Below are 18584 nucleotides of genomic sequence, written 5' to 3'. Positions count from 1 at the left end.
TTATTATTATTATTATTAGGGAAGCCTGGGGTCAGAGCTGCCTCCAGGTCCCAGCTCACAGAGGACCAACGCTAGGCTGTAGTTATGTACAAAAGTCTTTATTGAGGTTCAGTTTCCATTTTAAAGCCGCAGCGCGCAGCTCTACGTCTCGACCTTAGACCGGCGAAGTCCCGTCTGAGTCTCCGCCCCTTCCACACCAGTTTAAGACTCTCGCCTTGCTCCACCTCTTCCTAAGTTCCTTTCTCCTCTGGGCCCTCCTGCCCGCTACGGTTTCATCCTTCCTGGACTCCTCTGACACTGACCCTGATGATTCTTCCCCCTCCTTCCGGCGGGCTTTAGGACCTGGTTCCCTATCCGGGCTACCTTCTGTGCCGCTCGCCTGTACATTTGAACTTGGTGCGCGCGCCCAGCCTGCAACTTTCCTCTTGACCGTTCCCTCGCTCTCCGATGGAGGCGTGGCCAACCCTGACTCCTCTTCTTTCGCTGGTGGTGAATATGTGGGCTCTGATACCTGGGACTCCTCCCCCCCACTACGCTCTGGTGGGGAAGCTGGTCCTGATTTCCAACTGCTGCTCTGGGAGTCCCCGCTGGCCCCTTGTTTCTGGGGTGTCCCCCTTGGGTCGCCCCTTGCCCTGCCCATCGGCGCCCCCTTCTGTGAATCTTCCGATTCGCTGGAGAGGCTCACGGAATCTATTGGGCTGCTGTCATCCTCTCCTACGCTGCCCTCTGATTGCTCCCCCTCGCTCTCCATCTCCTCTCCTCCCTGCGCTCCCGCTGAGTCCCTGACAATTATTATTATTATTATTATTATTATTATTATTATTATTATTAGGGAAGCCTGATGATGCCTGCAAGCAACAAAATAATCACAGCACTGCTGGCTTTCTTTGCAAAGCTCTTATTTCAAGTGACACAGCTACCGGATGCCTTGGGCAGGGACCACACCCGAAGGCGGCCCATTTCCAAAGATTTGTCACTCTAAGGCGGTGTTCATCTGCTGCCCTTTGGCTTCTGAATGTACAGATCTTCTGCTCTATCCATGCATATTCACTCAGTGCCACATCTACTAGACAAAGACACTGTTTATTCCTGCTTTAAAAAGTAGGAATACACATTGCTGCTTTATAACTAGCACCTTCATTTAGACGCCAGGCAAGAACGTTCCTCTTCAACCAGTCCTTCAGCTGGTTAACATCCAATACCCTTTTATTTTTTTATTTTTAAATGTAGTCTTTATTTATTTATTTTATAAAACATTTCAAACATTACATTGACAAACCAACAATATAGTCTTTGCTCTGCTGCGCGTAGGACGTCCCACGATCCATCTGGTTTTCTATTATCAAATACAGTGGTACCTCAGGTTACATTCACTTCAGGTTACATACGCTTCAGGTTACAGACTCCGCTAACCCAGAAATAGAGCTTCAGGTTAAGAACTTTGCTTCAGGATGAGAACAGAAATCGTGCTCCGGCAGCGTAGCAGCAGCGGGAGGCCCCATTAGCTAAAGTGGTGCTTCAGGTTAAGAACAGTTTCAGGTTAAGAACAGACCTCCGGAACGAATTAAGTACTTAACCCGAGGTACCACTGTACAGTAATTACACTCGCACTTTATAGTTTTCTGATCTTAATAAATGTAGCATCGTCTCTTTTTCTCTGATCATGAAAAGTTCCTCAGGTGATCGTTGCAGGATTTATTTCAGTCCTGCTAACGTCTTCACATTTTTGCAATAATTATTCATATAACAAATACATTTACCCCAGTCTCTTTGAAATTTTTGGTCACTTCGGTTCAGGATTCTACCGGTCAGCTTGGCCATCTCTGCATCGTCCATCATCTTCATCTGCCATCCTCGATTATTAATAATTCCTGTAATTTCCAACATCCAATACCCTTTTAAATGTGTTGTGGGAGGGGGGACTGACTGGTTTCTTTTTGCTCTTATTTTAGTATGTATTTTGTGTTCTATAGATTGCATTTTTCCGTCGTGAACCACCCTGAGATCCCCAGATGAAAGGCAGCATATGAATTTTAATATTATTACAGTCGTACCTCGGTTCCCAAACGCCTTGGTACTCGTACGTTTTGGATACCGAATGCCGCAAACCCGGAAGTAAGTGCTCCGGTTTGCGAACGTTTTCCGGAAGCCGAAAAACCTGACGCTGCTTCTGATTGAGTGCAAGAAGTTTCTGCAGCCAATCGGAAGCCGCGCCTTGCTTTTCGAACGGTTGCGGGAATCAAACGGGCTACCAGAACGAATTAAGTTCGAGAACCAAGGTACCGCTGTATTATAAGCATCGTTGTAATCACCAAGTTGGGACGCGGGTGGCGCTGTGGGTTAAACCACAGAGCCTAGGACTTGCTGATCAGAAGGTCGGTGGTTCGAATCCCCGTGACAGGGTGAGCTCCCGTTGCTCGGTCCCTGCTCCTGCCAACCTAGCAGTTCGAAAGCACATCAAAGTGCAAGTAGATAAATAGGTACCGCTCTGGCGGGAAGATAAACGGCGTTTCTGTGCGCTGCTCTGGTTCGCCAGAAGCGGCTTAGTCATGCTGGCCACATGACCTGGAAGCTGTATGCCGGCTCCCTTGGCCAATAAAGCGAGATGAGCGCCACAACCCCAGAGTCGGTCATGACTGGACCTAATGGTCAGGGGTCCCTTTACCTTTACTTTAATCACCGAGTCAGACCACAGGTCTCTGTAGCTCAGTGTCAGTCCACCAACAAGCTGCTAGAAGGTTCACTGTCATTCTCTTATTTTATTTTTTTAATAGCTGCTAGCTTTCCTCCCTGCCAGAGTGGCTTAAAACTCAATTCCTTTTCTCGGGAAGCCCTGGCAATAGAGGCTCTGTGAAGGGAATAGAGCATGGGTAGGCAGACTAAGGCCCAGGGGCCGTATCCAGCCCAATCGCCTTCTAAATCCAGTCCGCAGACGGTCCGGGAATCAGTGTGTCTTTACATGAGTAGAATGTGTGTTTTTATTTAAAATGCATCTCTTGGGTTATTTGCATAGCTGTCAACGTTTCCCTTTTTTTAAGGGAAATTCCCTTATTCCGAATAGGATTCCTCGCAAGAAAAGGGAAAAGTTGACAGCTATGGTTATTTGTGGGGCATAGGAATTCGTCCTAAAAAAATATATATAGTCCAGCCCCCTGCTGAAAAAGTTTGCTGACCCCTGGAATAGAGAATCTCTTTAATAACTCCCAGAACCCTGAACAAACTACAACCCCCAGGATTCTTTGGGGAAAGCCGTAACTATGGCATAATCATCTTGCTGTACAGTGGAACAGGTTAAGTACTTAATTTGTTCCGGAGGTCCGTTCTTAACCTGAAACTGTTCTTAACCTGAAGCACAACTTTAGCTAATGGGGCCTCCTGCTGCCTCTGTGCCGCCGGAGCACGATTTCTGTTCTCATCCTGAAGCAAAGCTCTTAACCCGAGGTACTATTTCTGGGTTAGCGGAGTCTGTAACCTGAAGCGTATGTAACCTGAGGTACCACTGTATACTGCAGGTGGGGACTTAGTGATCTGCTTTTACAACCCAACAGCTTTTTGGTTTTTAATCACGCAGCCCCAGCAGAAGAGCCAAAAGCCACCCAAAATTGTCCCTTTGTCTGGGTCTTTGCAAACTGCATTACAACCTGACTCCCTGCTGGCGATGCTCAGAAATGTCTGGCAGTTAGGTTAGCAGTGCTCAAGTGGTTTTTTTTTTTCCTTTCCAGCTGCACACAGGAAATCTGAATGAGGCGGGGAGGAGGGGAGCTTGAGAAGGAAGAAAGCGGCAGTGGCGTAGCGTGGGGGGTGCAGGGGGGGCCGGCCGCACCGGGCGCAACTTCTGGGGTTAGGGCAAATCCACGGGTTAGGGGGCGCAAATTACTTGCCTTGCCCCGGGTGCTGACAACCTACGCTACGCCACTGGAAAGCGGTGCTCTGGGTGAGAATCTTGCATCAATCAGCAAAGTTCCCTTGAGAGCTCCACCCAAACCTCTTTCCCCCTCTCTTTTCTCTCTCTCTCTCTCTCTCTTTTTTTTTTTTTTTTTTGCATTGAGGCCAGCTGGTGTGTTTCATCCCTCAATTGGCTATTCATATTTTTCCGCTGCTTAGTTTCTGTGCAAGAAGTCTGAAGTGATCGGTTTTGCAGGAGGCCCCAAAGCATGGGGCACTTGTGGAAAGGGGGCAGGGGAGCTCCACCAGCCGGCAGCTGGTTAGAGGCGTTGTCGTGAAAAGGCACCAAGCTTTTCAGTTATGTCATTATTTATTATTATTATTACTAAGGTTTTTACTGCCAGGGAGGTGGCAGTTAACATTGCACTTGCTGGATCAAGCAGACTGTCTGGCTAGAGTGATGCATGCTTTAGTTACCTCCCGCTTGGACTACTGCAATGCACTCTACATGGGGCTACCTTTGAAGGTGACTCGGAAACTGCAATTATCCAGAATGCGGCAGCTAGACTGGTGACTGGGAGCGGCGCTGGGACCACATAACACCGGTCCTGAGAGATCTGCATCGGCTCCCAGTACGTTTCTGAGCACAATTCAAAGTGTTGGTGCTGACATTTAAAGCCCTAAACGGCCTCGGTCCAGTATACCTGAAGGAGCGTCTCCACCCCCATCGTTCAGCCTGGACACTGAGGTCCAGAGCCAAGGGCCTTCTGGCGGTTCCCTCATTGCGCGAAGTGAGGTTACAGGGAACCAGAAAGAGGTCCTTCTCGGTGGTGGCACCCGCCCTGTGGAACATCCTCCCTTCAGATGTGAAGGAAATAAGCAGCTATCTTATCTTTAAAAGACCTCTGAAGGCAGCCCTGTTTAGGGAAGTTTTTAATATTTAATGCTGTATTGTTTTTAACACTCGATCGGGAGTTGCACAGAGTGGCTGGGGAAACTCAGCCAGATGGGCAGGGTACAAGTAATAAATTATTATTATTATTAGGCTAAGGGCCCGCCTGAACCAACGTCTTGTTCTTGCAGTGGCCAACCAGATGCCTGGCTCAGTTGGGTATTAATTACACTCCTTGATTTCTTTTTCCTGAGTGGTAACTGTTTGCTGCTCTGCATCAAATTCCAGTGACCAACCCCCCCCCCCCCCGAGAAAGGCCCCCTCAAACCCCGCAAGCACGGTCTGCCTCTCTTGTTTGTCCCCACGAACTCTGATTCAAAAACAGACTGCTCCTGCGCATGCAAGTTCACTTTTAGCTATCACAGCAACATCGTCATCGTTATTTCGAAAAAGGACACTTCTGTATCTCATAAACTTCATTCATCGATTGCCATGATAATTTATCGCCTTCCTTTTCCGCATCTCGGCTCTACCGCCCTCCCAATTCGTGGAGGGACAGAGTAGAAACCATTATAGTGAAAAAGAATGCAATACTGTATATAAATTAAAAAGATGCATAGTTTTGATGAGTCAAGATCAGGCTTCCTCAGCCTCGGCCCTCCAGGTGTTTTGAGACTGCAATTCCCATCATCCCTGACCACTGGTCCTGCTAGCTAGGGATCATGGGAGTTGCAGGCCAAAAACATCTGGAGGGCCGAGGTTGAGGAAGCCTGGTCAAGATTTTGAGCAAGGCTTTTATTGCAGTACCCTGTGGAGATGCATATGTGCCCAAGACTCTTAAAATCACAGCGTGCCTTAGGGTAGAATCCTATGCACATTTGTTGTTGTTTAGTCGTTTAGTCGTGTCCGACTCTTCGTGACCCCCTGGACCAGAGCTGAAATGAACAGCGGCCATTGCCAGCTTGCCTTGCAAGCCCTCCTGAATCTTCCAACGTTTCAGGTTCATTGGATGAGTTCTGGTGTGATGAGAGAGGGAGGAAAATTTCCTGTATCAGCTTTCTCCCTCGCGGGACAGGTTGGGGCTGCCACAGATTCGGAGAACGGGGGTTCATTTGATTGCCATGTTCTGTTGTTGTTGTTTAGTCGTGTCCAACTCTTTGTGACCCCCTGGACCAGAGCACGCCAGGCACTCCTGTCTTCCACTGCCTCCCGCAGTTTGGTCAGACTCATGTTTGTAGCTTCGAGAACACTGTCCCACCATCTCGTCCTCTGTCGTCCCCTTCTCCTTGCGCCCTTCATCTTTCCCAACATCAGGGACTTTTCCAGGGAGTCTTCTCTTCACATGCGGTGGCCAAGGTATTGGAGCCTCAGCTTCAGGATCTGTCCTTCCAGTGAGCCCTCAGGGCTGATTTCCTTCAGAATGGAGAGGTTTGATCTTCTTGCAGTCCATGGGACTCTCAAGAGTCTCCTCCAGCACCATAATTCAAAAGCATCCATTCTTCAGCGATCAGCCTTCTTTATGGTCCAGCTCTCACTTCCATACATCACTACTGTTTCAATAATAAAATAATAACAATAAATAATAATACTAAGAATAATACTAAGAATAAAAATATAAAATAATGATAATATAAAATAACAACAACATACTAATAATAACAACCACAACCTTCCTTCACCCAAGGATCACATCATCATCATAATAATACTGCAAAACAAAAAAAAAAACCGCCACGCTTTTCTGCTGCGGAAGCCCGGCGAAGGGCAAGCGGCCTCTCCCGCGCCTCTGCGCCTGCGCGACCACCACCGATTCCCCCGGCAGGGGGCGCACCCTTCCCCCCCCGACAGCGAATGAGGACGCTCTAGGGGCGGGCCTATCCGGATGACTGACGCCTCCCTCGCGGCGGCGGACCAATCCGGGCTTCCTCTCCGGCCAGCGCGCCCCCCCTCCCCTCCCCTCCCTTCCCTCCCTCGCCTCTCCAATGGAGGAGATTGGGGCTCCGCGGGGCTCCTCCCCCTCGGGCGGCCGCGGAGGCCCCGCCCCGGCCCCGCCCTCCCCTCGGCGCCGCCGCCAACCCGGCTCGCGCCACGACGCAGGCCCCGCCCCTCTGGCGCGCTCTCTTCCCGGCGGCGGCGGCGGCGGCGCCTCCATTTTCTGCTCCTCCTCCTCCTGGACGTCCGCAAAGTGCTGCCGCCCTCAGGCCCCTCAGCAGCCGCTGCAGCAGCGCCGCCGCCGCCGCGGGGAGAGAGGAGCCGAGGCCGCCTCCGCGGGCGCGACGACGACGCCGCCGCCCTCCTTCTGCCTCCTCAGCAGCTCCAGCCGCAGCCGCCTCCTCCTCTTCGCCGCCGCCGCAGCCATGAACGAGGAGTACGACGTGATCGTGCTGGGAACCGGCCTGACGGTGAGCGGGGCCGGGGAGAGGCCTCCTCCACAGGCCGCAGCCTTCTTCCGCCCTTCCTCGCCGCCTCCCCTCCTCACGACTCGCCTCAGGCCTCTCGCCGGGTTTCTCCCTCGTTAATTTGATATATTCCCCACACAGGCGCCCTATGACGTGTCCCCTTCTCTCCCCACCCCCCACCCAGTAGGAAAAAAAACCAAAATAATAATAATAATAATAACAATAGGAGACTAGGACCAGCCTCCCGAGAAACAGTTTCTATCCAAATGCGATTTTTGATTTTAAAGGCAGTGTAAGGTCTTTATGGGAGTATATTGTATTCACTTATGGGGTATCATGAGTTTTTAGGGGGCTAACCAGGCTGGGATAGCAGGGTTTTTGAATGTCTGGTGTGGGTTTTTAAAATTTCGTTGTTCTGTATGGGACAATGACAATAAAGATTATCGTACTGTAATAATTTTTATTATTTTTATTATTATTCCCCGGCCTTGGCTGGGGAGGGCGGGGTATAAATAAAAAATTATTATCATTATTATTATTATTATTTCTGGCTGGGTTCCCCCAGCCGCTCTGGGTGGCTTACAGCACATAAAAAATATACTAAAACATAATAATAATAATAATAATAATAATAATATAATAATAATAATAATGTAATGGTTTTGCATATGAAATATGCCTGAGGATTTTTATTTTTTGGTACTGCCCGCCAAATGTCACTGGATCCAAAGGTTCCCCCCCACCCACCCTCAATTTCCTTCCACGCCTTTTAACTTATTTCTCCTCGCCATACTTTTATTATTTCTACCCCGCCCATCCCCAGCCACTCTGGGCGGCTTACAGCATGTACAAAAAAAACCCAGAATAAAACGTTACACTTAAAAAAGCTTCCCTGCACAGGGCTGCCTTCTCTGGGTCGTTTGGTATTTGCAATCTTTGGGTCGGTGGGGGGGAGAAAGAGCCGCTTGTCCATCTTTGGGGACGGTTTATTTTTTGGGGGTGGGGGGTCGCCTCCAGCGGTTGCCCTGTCTCAGTTCATCTCCTTCCATTTCAGGCGTTGCTCCTTATTTTTCTTTTTATAAAAGCAAAACCACAAGCCTTAATTTGCTCCTCTCGCTGAATCTGTGCCATCTTTGTTGAGAGCTTCAATCTCCCCACCTTAACTGTTGTGCCCTTCTTCCTTTTTCTTCTTTCCCCGCTCCCTGTGTTTCTCCTTCGGGGTCGCTGCTGCCTTTGCCTTAACCTAATGCGTTTTTTCCTCTCCTGACAATTCCACACTGGCCTCCTTTTCTCTGGGTGTATTGATTTTTTTTTGTCCTATCATAACTCAGCTCACACATCTCAGTGCTGCTTCCATCCTCCCATTGCCCATTTTGCATGCATGTCCCTCTTCTCCCCTTCTGGGGGCACTTACCTTTGCTCCGACCCCCCCCCCCCCAGGGCTGACCCATTAGCACGAATGGGACACTGCCTGCCCCACAGACCTCAGTCTGCCCACAGCCAGCCCCTTCCTGCTCGTTGTCTTACTGGCTCACTCACTGACTGTTAGCTTCCTCCTCTTTAGTCTCAGTGTTGCCTTTGTAGAACTCAACAGGGAACAGAAGGGACCAAACCAGAATCACTAGGCTCCGCCTCTTCATTATCTCTGGCTCCACCTACTGTTGGCCTCCCTCCCTTTCGCTCTGCCAGTCCCCCATGGGCACCAGGCACCCCTGGTTTTTGCCTGAGCCATCCTTGGCTGTAGCCACCCATGAAGCATTGCTCTTCAACTAAAGGCCCATCTAGTCTAGCATCCTGTTTCTCACCACAGCCAACCAGATGCATCTTGGGAAGCCTGCAAGCAGGATCTGGGTGAAACAATCTTTTCCTGGTGTTTCTTTCAGCAGAAACCTACTGCCTCTGAGCACGGAAGCTCCACATAGTCTTCATGATCTGTAGCTGTTGATAGGCCTTAATGCCTAATGCCATTTAAGGTGATGACTATTAACCACATACGATACGATAATCTTTTTTTGTCATTGTCCCATACTGAACAACGAAACTGAAATAAATCTACATCAGACATTCAAAAACCAACAAGCCTGCTATCCCATTTTGTGGCAGTGAATACCGTAAGTTAACTATCCGCTATGTGAGCACACCTGCCGTGCATCTTTATTCAGCGAAGAGCGCCTAGCCATTGTACCTGGCATTCTTCCCCTATCAGTCTTAGAAGTAGTGACATCCCCTTTATTTGTCAGCAGCGCCATGTTCTGCAAGTGTCACTCCACTACCCCTCTGATTCGCCACCCCCATATTGCTCTTGCCAGTTCTTTGGCATCTTTGCTAGCAGTGCTTCCCTGAAATGAAATCTCTCATTTCAGCCCCGTCACCTCCCACTTGCCTTGCACATGTCTCCCTTCCCACTCACCTATCCCATGACCCTTTCTTCAGGGCACTGATTATATTTTGTCACATTCTTACTTGGCGCCCTCTTGCCCTCCAAGTGGCATTTTTAATTTCTTGCCCTTGTCTCTTCCCTTATGTCCTTTCCTTTCCTTTGTTTCATCCCCCCACCATTTTCTTTTAGCCTTTGGGCTTTGTTTTATTGACTGCCTCTAAGTGTCATGTTAATTATTTCCCTTTATTACATATGCTTTTCTTTCTTACCCCTGTCTTACTACTTAATTCTCTCAGTCATGGCACTGCTATTCTCTTTTCATCCTCCTTTTTACTCCTTCTCTCTCATGGCCCCCTCTTTGCCTCTGTTCTCATCCTCTGTTCTCTTCATACCAAATCCTCTTTGTTACTGCTCCAGAAAGATCAAGGTCATCCCCTTGGATACCACTGTTTTAATTCCATACTTGACGCACATCTCTGTGGTTTCACAGTACTCACCACGTCTTCTAACCATGTTGATTTGTCCTTTTCTTTTAACATTTCTTTACATCTCTGTTCCATTTTCATAATAGGCATCTGCTTTTCCTTCAGGGCAGCATACGTGACCTTAAATCAGGCTTCCTCAACCTCGGCCCTCCAGATGTTTTGAGACTACAATTCCCTTCATCCCTGACCACTGGTCCTGCTAGCTAGGGATCATGGGAGTTGTAGGCCAAAAACATCTGGAGGGCCTACTCAGCCACCCTGAGAGGAACTGATAGGCCACCTTGCGCTACTTATGTAGGATAAAAAGGGGTTACATATTTTTTTGAATGACCCAAGACTACCTGGTTTGATTCATGACTATGTAGAGATTTGAACATGTATTTCAAACCCTGATCTCACATGTCCAAGAATTTAGCCATTGGCTCTTGCTTTACAGCCCTATCTTCCTGCCTGTCATATGTCATCTCCTCTACTTTTTGTTTGACTTTTTCCTTGAGGCCTGGCTCTGTTATGTCTCCCCCAGCCTAGCCTTTCTTACATGCCTTGATTCCTTTTCCCATTCGGAATGTTTGTAGCTTCTCTCTTCTTCCCAGATCACATCTGTCTCCTGACCCTTACCTGATTGTTAGCTCCTTCATCCTCTTACTTCTTTGGTTTGCTTTTATGGTGCTTTCCTCTTTGCCCTGTCAGGTCCATCTAGCATAATATTGTCAATGGCTCTCCAGGGTTTGAGGCAGAGGCCTCTCACAGCTGTGTCTGTGGATACCTGGGATTGAATCTGGGACCTTCTGCATGCTAATCAGAGGCTTTGCCATTGAGCTATGGCCCTATCCTCCTTTCCTACTGTCTAGTATCCCCTTGAAACTTCACTTTCAGTGATGTCCTTGATCTCCCCTGCCCAGCCCAGCGACTTGGCTTCACTCTTTCCTGTGGCTAGTCTCTTTGAAAGAAGGGCCTTTCTTCCAAATAGCCAGGTAACATCTTAATCCATATTCACTTGGTGCTTGTCATAAACTGAGCTCTTGCTGCAAACTGAACTATTTACATCAGCTAATATGACAAGAGGAGGAGCTTGTTTAAATTTGAGGGAGGAATAAATCCTGCTTCTCAAATATTGATTCTTGCCTTGCTGATTACTGCTACCCTTTTAAATTGTCATTGCCTTTGGGGATTACAATCTCAAATTGACACCATCTCGCTTGGACACCCTTTCTGTGAAAGGGAATTGATGGTCAGCACCTCCCCAAAAAAGCATGTTTGCCTTAATTTGGCAATAATGACGTCTTCCATTTATGAGGTGCCTTGAAGCAGGAGTATGAATTTGACGTGGTATAGGAGGCCTTAGCCTCTATTGTTTTGTAGCAAACCAATTTTCTAATTGTCACTGGTGGGTTCTGGGAAGCTGGGTTTTGGCTGGCACTTAAAACAACCCTGCTACTGTTCACCATAATTTGCAGGTGGGTGAGTTTTGAGAAGATGATTTTTGTAGCCTTTTATGATCTGAAATGGGGAGCTGCCTGCAAGATCTGCCTGAAAGTTGCTGTATAGGGCATCATATCTAAATGGTGGCAGCCTCGTATCTAAATGGTGGCAGTCACAGTGTAGACCAGTCACCTGATCTTTCAACAACCCTGTGTGTGTTCTTTTAATAAAATGGCTTTTCTCGCCCTCTTCCACTGATGGCTTACCAATTTCAGCGCTTGTAGTAGATATCAGTTCTGAACAAATGATGGATGGCAAGACATAAGATGAGAGAAGGCATTGTTCTGTTCAGGGGAGAAATAAATATGGCTCTGAATGAACGCCTGCTTCCTGTGATTGTTGAAGCCAGCTTTTTCCTGCTTTTGTTTTCCAAAGCTTCGCTCGTTTGGAGGGATAGAACAAGAGATTTTTGCGTTTTGGCTGTGAAGCATGCTTTGCATTCCTCCCTGACTTTGAAGGCCCCTGGGTGTAATTCTGCTAAGAGCTGTGTGTGTTTCCAGTGTTTTAGTGCCTCTGTGGTTACCAGTTGTGTGTCATGATTGCAGACTGCCGAAAGAAGGGTGGGGGTAATAAATGGAGTCTGCTTGGGCTCAGGTTAGTTACCCAGTGGCATTCGTTTTGCCATGTGCATTAGTACAGGCCTGCCGTCCAGAAACAAGTGAACAACACATGGAGAAAGGCTGCTATTCAAGCTGCACTATGAGCTTCTGTCTACTATGTATGTGGCAGGAAAGCCCTTTCTCATGCTTGGGTGCATGTTGGACTGAATTTTGACCTCTTGGGACATAGCTTGCTTGTGGTTTCCTCTGTTTTCTAAGGAAATGCTGAATGAGACAAACAAAAATGTTTCAGCATAATTCTAACATTGCATTCACTTATCTGTTTACAAGATTTAATTGCTGTAACCTCATTGTCCCTTATCTAGCAGAGCTTGACTTTGAAAGACTTGAGGGTTTTGCTGGGTATGAACACTTTAGACAAAACAGCTTTCCTTGACCAAAAATTGCAGCTAAGTAAAGTATCTGACACTTTACTTCAGTTATTATAATTAAAAAGGCCTTGTGTTTAAACAGAATATATACACTTTAAATAATTAGTTCTGCACAATTAAGCTTGCGTTACTTAAATCTGGGCTGTCAATCAACTCTGAAACTCCTTATCTTGGGACTGAAAACAGGTACACATTGGAGCTTTCAGCCAACACTCTTCAAGCTTTGAAATACCCTATTTTGTTGGCTTTGTTTGTAAATTGGGCATCTTTATAAAGAACTGAACCAGTCAATCTTAACTAAGAAGTTTTTGCATTATCAAAGCTTAGTTCTGCTACAGCATATAGTATTTCAAATGGGCCAAGGAATCAGATTGTGCAGTAACACAACCCTATTCCTTGCACTTCTTTTAAAGCCTTTTATGAAAGTGCAAAAATCTCTTAAATCTTTCTTGCCCCGAGCCTGTTCTTTATTGCGTTTAAAACATTTCTATATGACTTTTAGTTCTTAAGAGTGGTTGAACAGGATGGAGAGGGAGGGGGTAGATAATTTGCCAGGCCTACCCAGTTAGTTCCTTGCAGATCTGAAACTTGACTCTAGATTAAAGTCCAGCAGCAGTCAAATTTCAGATATCTGAAATAGGAAATATTTCAAAGGGGTGAAACTGTCACCACAATTGGGAGCAAGCCTGAACTCTGTGCAGCTTCCTTAAGAGGAAATGGGGGGTGTAACTGGGCTGTAAGCCTCAACTGCAAACCTTGGGAATGGTGCAATACTGTTCTGCAATCTGTGCATAGTTCCTCCTTGGCAATTTGACCTTCATTCGCTCACCAGTTCTGTATTTGATTTGAACCTCAAACTTTTGATGTGTCTTCATGTTCTTGCTACACCCCAGGAGTAGTGCTGCTGCTTAGGGTGACGATTACCAGTTTTAAAAACTGCACGTCTCTATGTAGTGTTACTCGTTCACAGTGCTGCTCAGAGTTCTCACTAGTTTTTGTAGATGCTTACCTTGAAAACAACTGAAGAAAATAAGAGTGGGATTTCAGCCACATTGGCAAGGGAGGCCATCGTGAGTATTCAAACCTCCCTAAGGCAACTCTTGACAAAGGTTACTTAAGTGCTACATCTGTAGGCATCATTCATGCTTTGTTGTGGTCTTCAGGACTGAAGTCATGATGTTTGATCATGGGCTGCAGATCTAGGCTGGAATGCTTGTGTGCCTCAGGAAGCTTATTGCCACTTCCGTAGCAAGAATCTGACCACAGTGTCCTTCAAACAACACTTGCTACATTTGATGGGTAGCAGTAGCATTCTTGCATAAAATATATGCAGTAGTACAGATTACTGACTTGCAGGTTCATTGGTTTGGTGGAGGACGTCACTGCAGCTAGACCAGCAGCCCAGTGAAACATAATAAACGTTATAAACGCATTGTTGGCCAGGGAATGAGTTTTGTAGCCAGCACATCTGTCTCCAACAGGAAGAAGATAGCCAGCTTACATAAATAGTTGTGTGTGAAGTACAGAGAACCACACGATTTGTGCTTGCCAGGTTCCTGTCTCTTTGCCGCAGGCATGGGCCACTGTGTAGCCAAAGGAGGCAGAACATTCTAGCTTGACCATGTGTGCCTCCCTTTCTACTCACTGTTCCTGGTGAGGTTGTGGTTTTGGCCCTGCATAACTGGGGTACTCCAGGTCCACAACAGTCAAACAGTCCTCCAACCTTCTTCTCAACTTTGGAGATCTCAGCATTGTCACACACACTCTGGCGATCAAAAAGCTGAAAGCCCATGTAAGCATATAAACTCTCGACTAGAAGTCCCTGATGCAAACTTGGAAATCACTCTACAAAATACAGAGCTACAACAAATAGCTACAGTGCTTATCTTCATTCTGGTGAAAAATGTCTACATAGCCACATGCCTGCCTTTCAAGCTCCCATTCTGGCTGGTCTGTGCTTATGCACACCTACCCAAGTTGTACGTGCACATGTTTCATTCAACAGATTGCAAAATGCATTCTGAGTATTTGGTTCCAACTCAGCAGTAGACCAAATAGAACCCTTCTGAGTTGTAGAGAGGGGCCTCCTAGTAAAAACTGCAACTGCTGCTGCAGCAACAGTTTTGCCCCAAAAGCGGTCATTATTTCACCTGGCAGTATAGTATCATGTGACCATGTCATGCAGATGGTCTTGGAGTTTTTGTTGCTGTTGTTGAATGCCAGCAGGTCCATGATGGCTGGTATTGTGGTGCCCACATTTCCACTAAAGTCCTACCTGTGACGTTGGCATATGTCAAAGATTGCACAGTGTAATTGTAGCTACAACATGATGCAACCGTGCATGTAGTGTTCACTGGATTATCTATATGTTTTCCCCTTCCCAACTATGTTGTGCTTCTCCTTTATGGGGAACTTGTGGCATTTGGAATATTTGCTAAAGATCTGAGAACCTCATATAACTGGCTCTGTTGGCTACAAAGGAAGAAATCCGGTCGGAACTTAAACTGTGATGTGGACTTGCAGATAATTTTAAAATGGGATTAGAAGTGTACGTGCTGTCGATCCCACAGCTTGTCAGATACAAGATGTGTTCAAAATATAAATGTTAGTAGTTTACATTTTGCTTTTGTTCTCCGCCGCTGCACTTGGTTGTATAGTAGGTTGTTGAAGTGATTTCCTATTTTGCTAGTACTTATAGATAAGTGAATAGAAGCATATGGCAGGATCCTGTCCTGACTGTTGCTCCTTAGCTGAATTCGCAGAAAACCAACTACTTTTCCTTGTTTGTGGGAAGGGACCCCAATGCAACTGTGTATAATGGGGTGGGGGGCTAACTTCTATCAGCATGGCTGATGGGAGTTGTAGTTCAACAATACCAGGAGGCCACAGCAGCGGATCCCAAGTAGCTAAGTATTGTGAACCCCCTCCTTTTCAAAAGCCAAGCCATGGACTCCTTGGCTCCAATGTATCCAACATTGAAAATGTTGATACCTCTACAGTGGTGCCCCGCAAGACGAATGCCTCGTAAGACGAAAAACCCGCTAGACGAAAGGGTTTTCCGTTTTTCAAGGTGCTTTGCAAGACGAATTTCCCTATGGGCTTGCTTCGCAAGACGAAAACGTCTTGCGAGTCTTGCGATTTTTTCCGCTCCCCCCCCCTTTTTCTTTGCCGCTAAGCCGCTAATAGGGTTGCTTCGCAAGACGAAAAAACCACAAGATGAAGAGACTCGCGGAACGGATTCTTTTCGTCTTGCGAGGCACCACTGTATGTAGTTTCTGTTATGTGAATGGTGCCACAGACCCCTGGATGGGGTCTGCGGACCACCAGTTGGAAGTCAACTGATCTATAGTGCAATTCTAACAACGTCTAGTGGGAGGCAAGTGTTGTTGAACTCAGTGGGGCTTACATCTAGGGAAATAGGATTAGGATTGCAGCCTTAATCCCTCTCACAGTAGTAACATTAATCCAGTGCTGTGGCTTTGGGTTGAGGAATGTACCAGTCCCATTGTTTCTTCCGCGGACCTTTGTCATACAAGCAGCCCACTTGCCTGGAAACTTCCTGCTTGTGCGGCTAACCTCAACAACCGTTTTATCTCATGCCCTTGATGTAAAGGAAGCTCTATCTAAAACTGGTATACCCATCCATCTTTACCTGTAAAACCCACTAGCCACGATATCCATCCATCTTTACCTGTAAAACCCACTAGCCACGATGCTGTTGGCAAACAAATAGAACAGGAACTATGACTTCTTTCACAAGAGAGAGCCGCCTGAGAGCTGCTATCATGTCTTGCTCAGTGATTTTGTTTGTTGAATTTTCCTCCAGCAGCTTCTTCCTGTGAATTTTGTTGCTATTCTAATATTACTCTGTTCTTAGGACGAAGCTCTGTGGGTGTTTGCTTGTGGAAGGCATTGGAATATCTTTACACCTTCACGAATATAAGCAAGCTCTAAAATATCTAACCTGTAGCATGTGCTGTAAAGTTAGAATGTAGACTGCACTAGGATCAGTCCTAATTACAAGCCTAGCTCCACTTTTTAACTGAAAACATGTTAGCCTGTTTGCAAGTTGCTTTTGGCTCACAGCAAAAGCTACTTCAAAGTACTTAGTCTAGTAATGGAGCTGTTGAAGCCATTTTGCTTCCTGGCATCCTCAACCTTCGGCCCTCCAGATGTTTTGGACTGCAATTCCCATCATCCCTGACCACTGGTGCTGTTAGCTAGGGATCATGGGAGTTGTAGGCCAAAACATCTGGAGAGTTGCAGGTTGGGGATGCCTGTTTTAGTACCACCAGGAATAGTATCTCTACATATTATAGCTGCCCTGAGCCAAGTAGGAGAAATGGACTCTTGTGGAAAAAATCGAGGCACTGCAATAGGTTAAACGGCAGCAGTAACGTTTGGGGCATATTATCCTGGAGTAAATCTAGATTTTCAAGTTTGAGACCGGGCACTGAACCAACCAAGAACGTGTAGGCAGGATCTTGCTTGCCTAATGCTAACTAACAGCACTGACTGACTCTGCCATGTTTAACCCTTGCTGTGCCCTCTAGAAAATCTGTTGGTGGTGAAGTGGGGATAATGGATCCAAATTTCTCAAAGGCTTAACATTCTTTGGGTGGCAATAAAAGTAGTAGCTTCAGGGCAGGACTCTGTGCAGAGGCTTAGAATTAATTGAGATGACCTGTCCTACTCGTGTTGCAGATACTTTCAAAGAAACTAGAAGACACTGGGCTTCAGGTACACAGCTTTTCAGTCAAGTTGCCTCCCAAAGCAGCTTACATTGAACACCCAGAACATACTAATTATAGAAAGGGAAGAGTGGTTCCAGGCAGACTTGGCTAGCAATAGAGACGTATAGCCCTCCCATTTCTCTGCATTCTCTTTTGGCTCCTGGCAGCACATTCTTACTCATTATCTGGGTGCTGTTGGAGTATTCTAAGGCAGAGAAGTCATGTGGGGACTGCCGTGCAGCAGCACATGCAAATCTGGCTTTGCACTTTCTCTGCTTTTCTCCCCAAGCATGACCACCAGGCTTCCTGCTTTAGGTTCCATGTGGAGGCAGGGAAAAGCACAAGCTAAACTTGAAGATGTCGGTTGCTAAAGGAAGTGGAAGTGACTGGGCATGTGGCCGATTTCTCCTCGCCTGCCCACAGAGCCACGCCTCTGGAATCCTCCCTTGCTTTGGGCTGGGTAGCTGTGCAGCGTTGGCAGGCTGATGTGTCAAGCTATTGGAATATGTTTTGGAATATTTGAGCAGGTCTGGCTTGGCTGTGCTTTACTTGGTGGAAATGTTCCTCCAAAACAGTGCAGTCTACCACTCGGGTGTCGATTGTAAAGCAAAAGCTGTTCTCCCAGCTTAGCAGACGGATGGTATACTTGTCACGCCTTAACCGGTTGGCAGTAGCTTTCACTTGCAGCACGGAAGTCAGCTTTGAAAAGAACCTGCCCAAGTAAACATATTCTGCACTCTTCTGCAAATTTCCCCAGCATTGTGGCTTGAATGCACCGGTCGGTTTTTTGTTTGCATATCCGGGAGCGCAGAGCTTTCAGGCTTTCAGATTGCTTTGTGTGCCAGTTTATAGAGGAGTACCTGCTGACAGGATACCACCTTGATACAGGTTTGCTTCAAGACATTAGTTAATAAATAACAGCTGGCAATTTTCCCCAGTTGCTTCCAGTGCTAGTCTTCTGTTCCTACGTCCACATTTTCTGTTGCAGTAATTGGACAAGTTGCCTCTTCCAACGGCCACCTGCTTAGATTCACTTAGCATAGGGTAGCGGTTCTCCCATTGCCGCCACCTCCATCGGAAGCTCTGGCAGATTGTGAATGAAAGAGGAAAACCCGAGGGCTTCCTTGGTTTAATGTTGCCACTTGTTTCTCTCTTACACAGGAATGCATTCTGTCTGGCATAATGTCGGTGAATGGGAAGAAAGTTCTTCACATGGATCGCAATGCTTACTATGGAGGTGAAAGTGCATCTATTACACCCCTGGAAGATGTGAGTATCCCCAGACAGCTTTATGTTGTGAATACTCAGACTCTGCTTAATTTCTCTGCCGAAATTAG

At 46.9% G+C, this 18584-nt stretch overlaps 1 protein-coding gene and 1 long non-coding RNA gene across 2 annotated transcripts in view; both read left to right on the top strand.

Annotated features, from left to right (window-relative positions):
* The window catches only part of LOC307225326, a 325653-nt gene that overhangs the window by 198106 nt on the left and 108963 nt on the right, over positions 1–18584 (top strand). The window lies entirely within an intron of this gene.
* The window catches only part of GDI2 (GDP dissociation inhibitor 2), a 29704-nt gene continuing 18136 nt past the window's right edge, over positions 7017–18584 (top strand). Inside the window, exons 1-2 of the mRNA XM_079992817.1 lie at positions 7017–7179; positions 18409–18516. Coding sequence (XP_079848943.1) covers positions 7135–7179; positions 18409–18516 — 153 coding nt within the window. The 5' untranslated portion in view covers positions 7017–7134. The remainder of the gene's footprint in view (positions 7180–18408; positions 18517–18584) is intronic.

Source organism: Podarcis cretensis, assembly GCF_951804945.1.
Source record: "Podarcis cretensis genome assembly, chromosome: 10".
Lineage (NCBI taxonomy): Eukaryota > Metazoa > Chordata > Lepidosauria > Squamata > Lacertidae > Podarcis > Podarcis cretensis.
The sequence above is the reverse complement of the archived record's forward strand: the minus strand, read 5'-3'. Positions and strand labels throughout refer to the sequence as shown.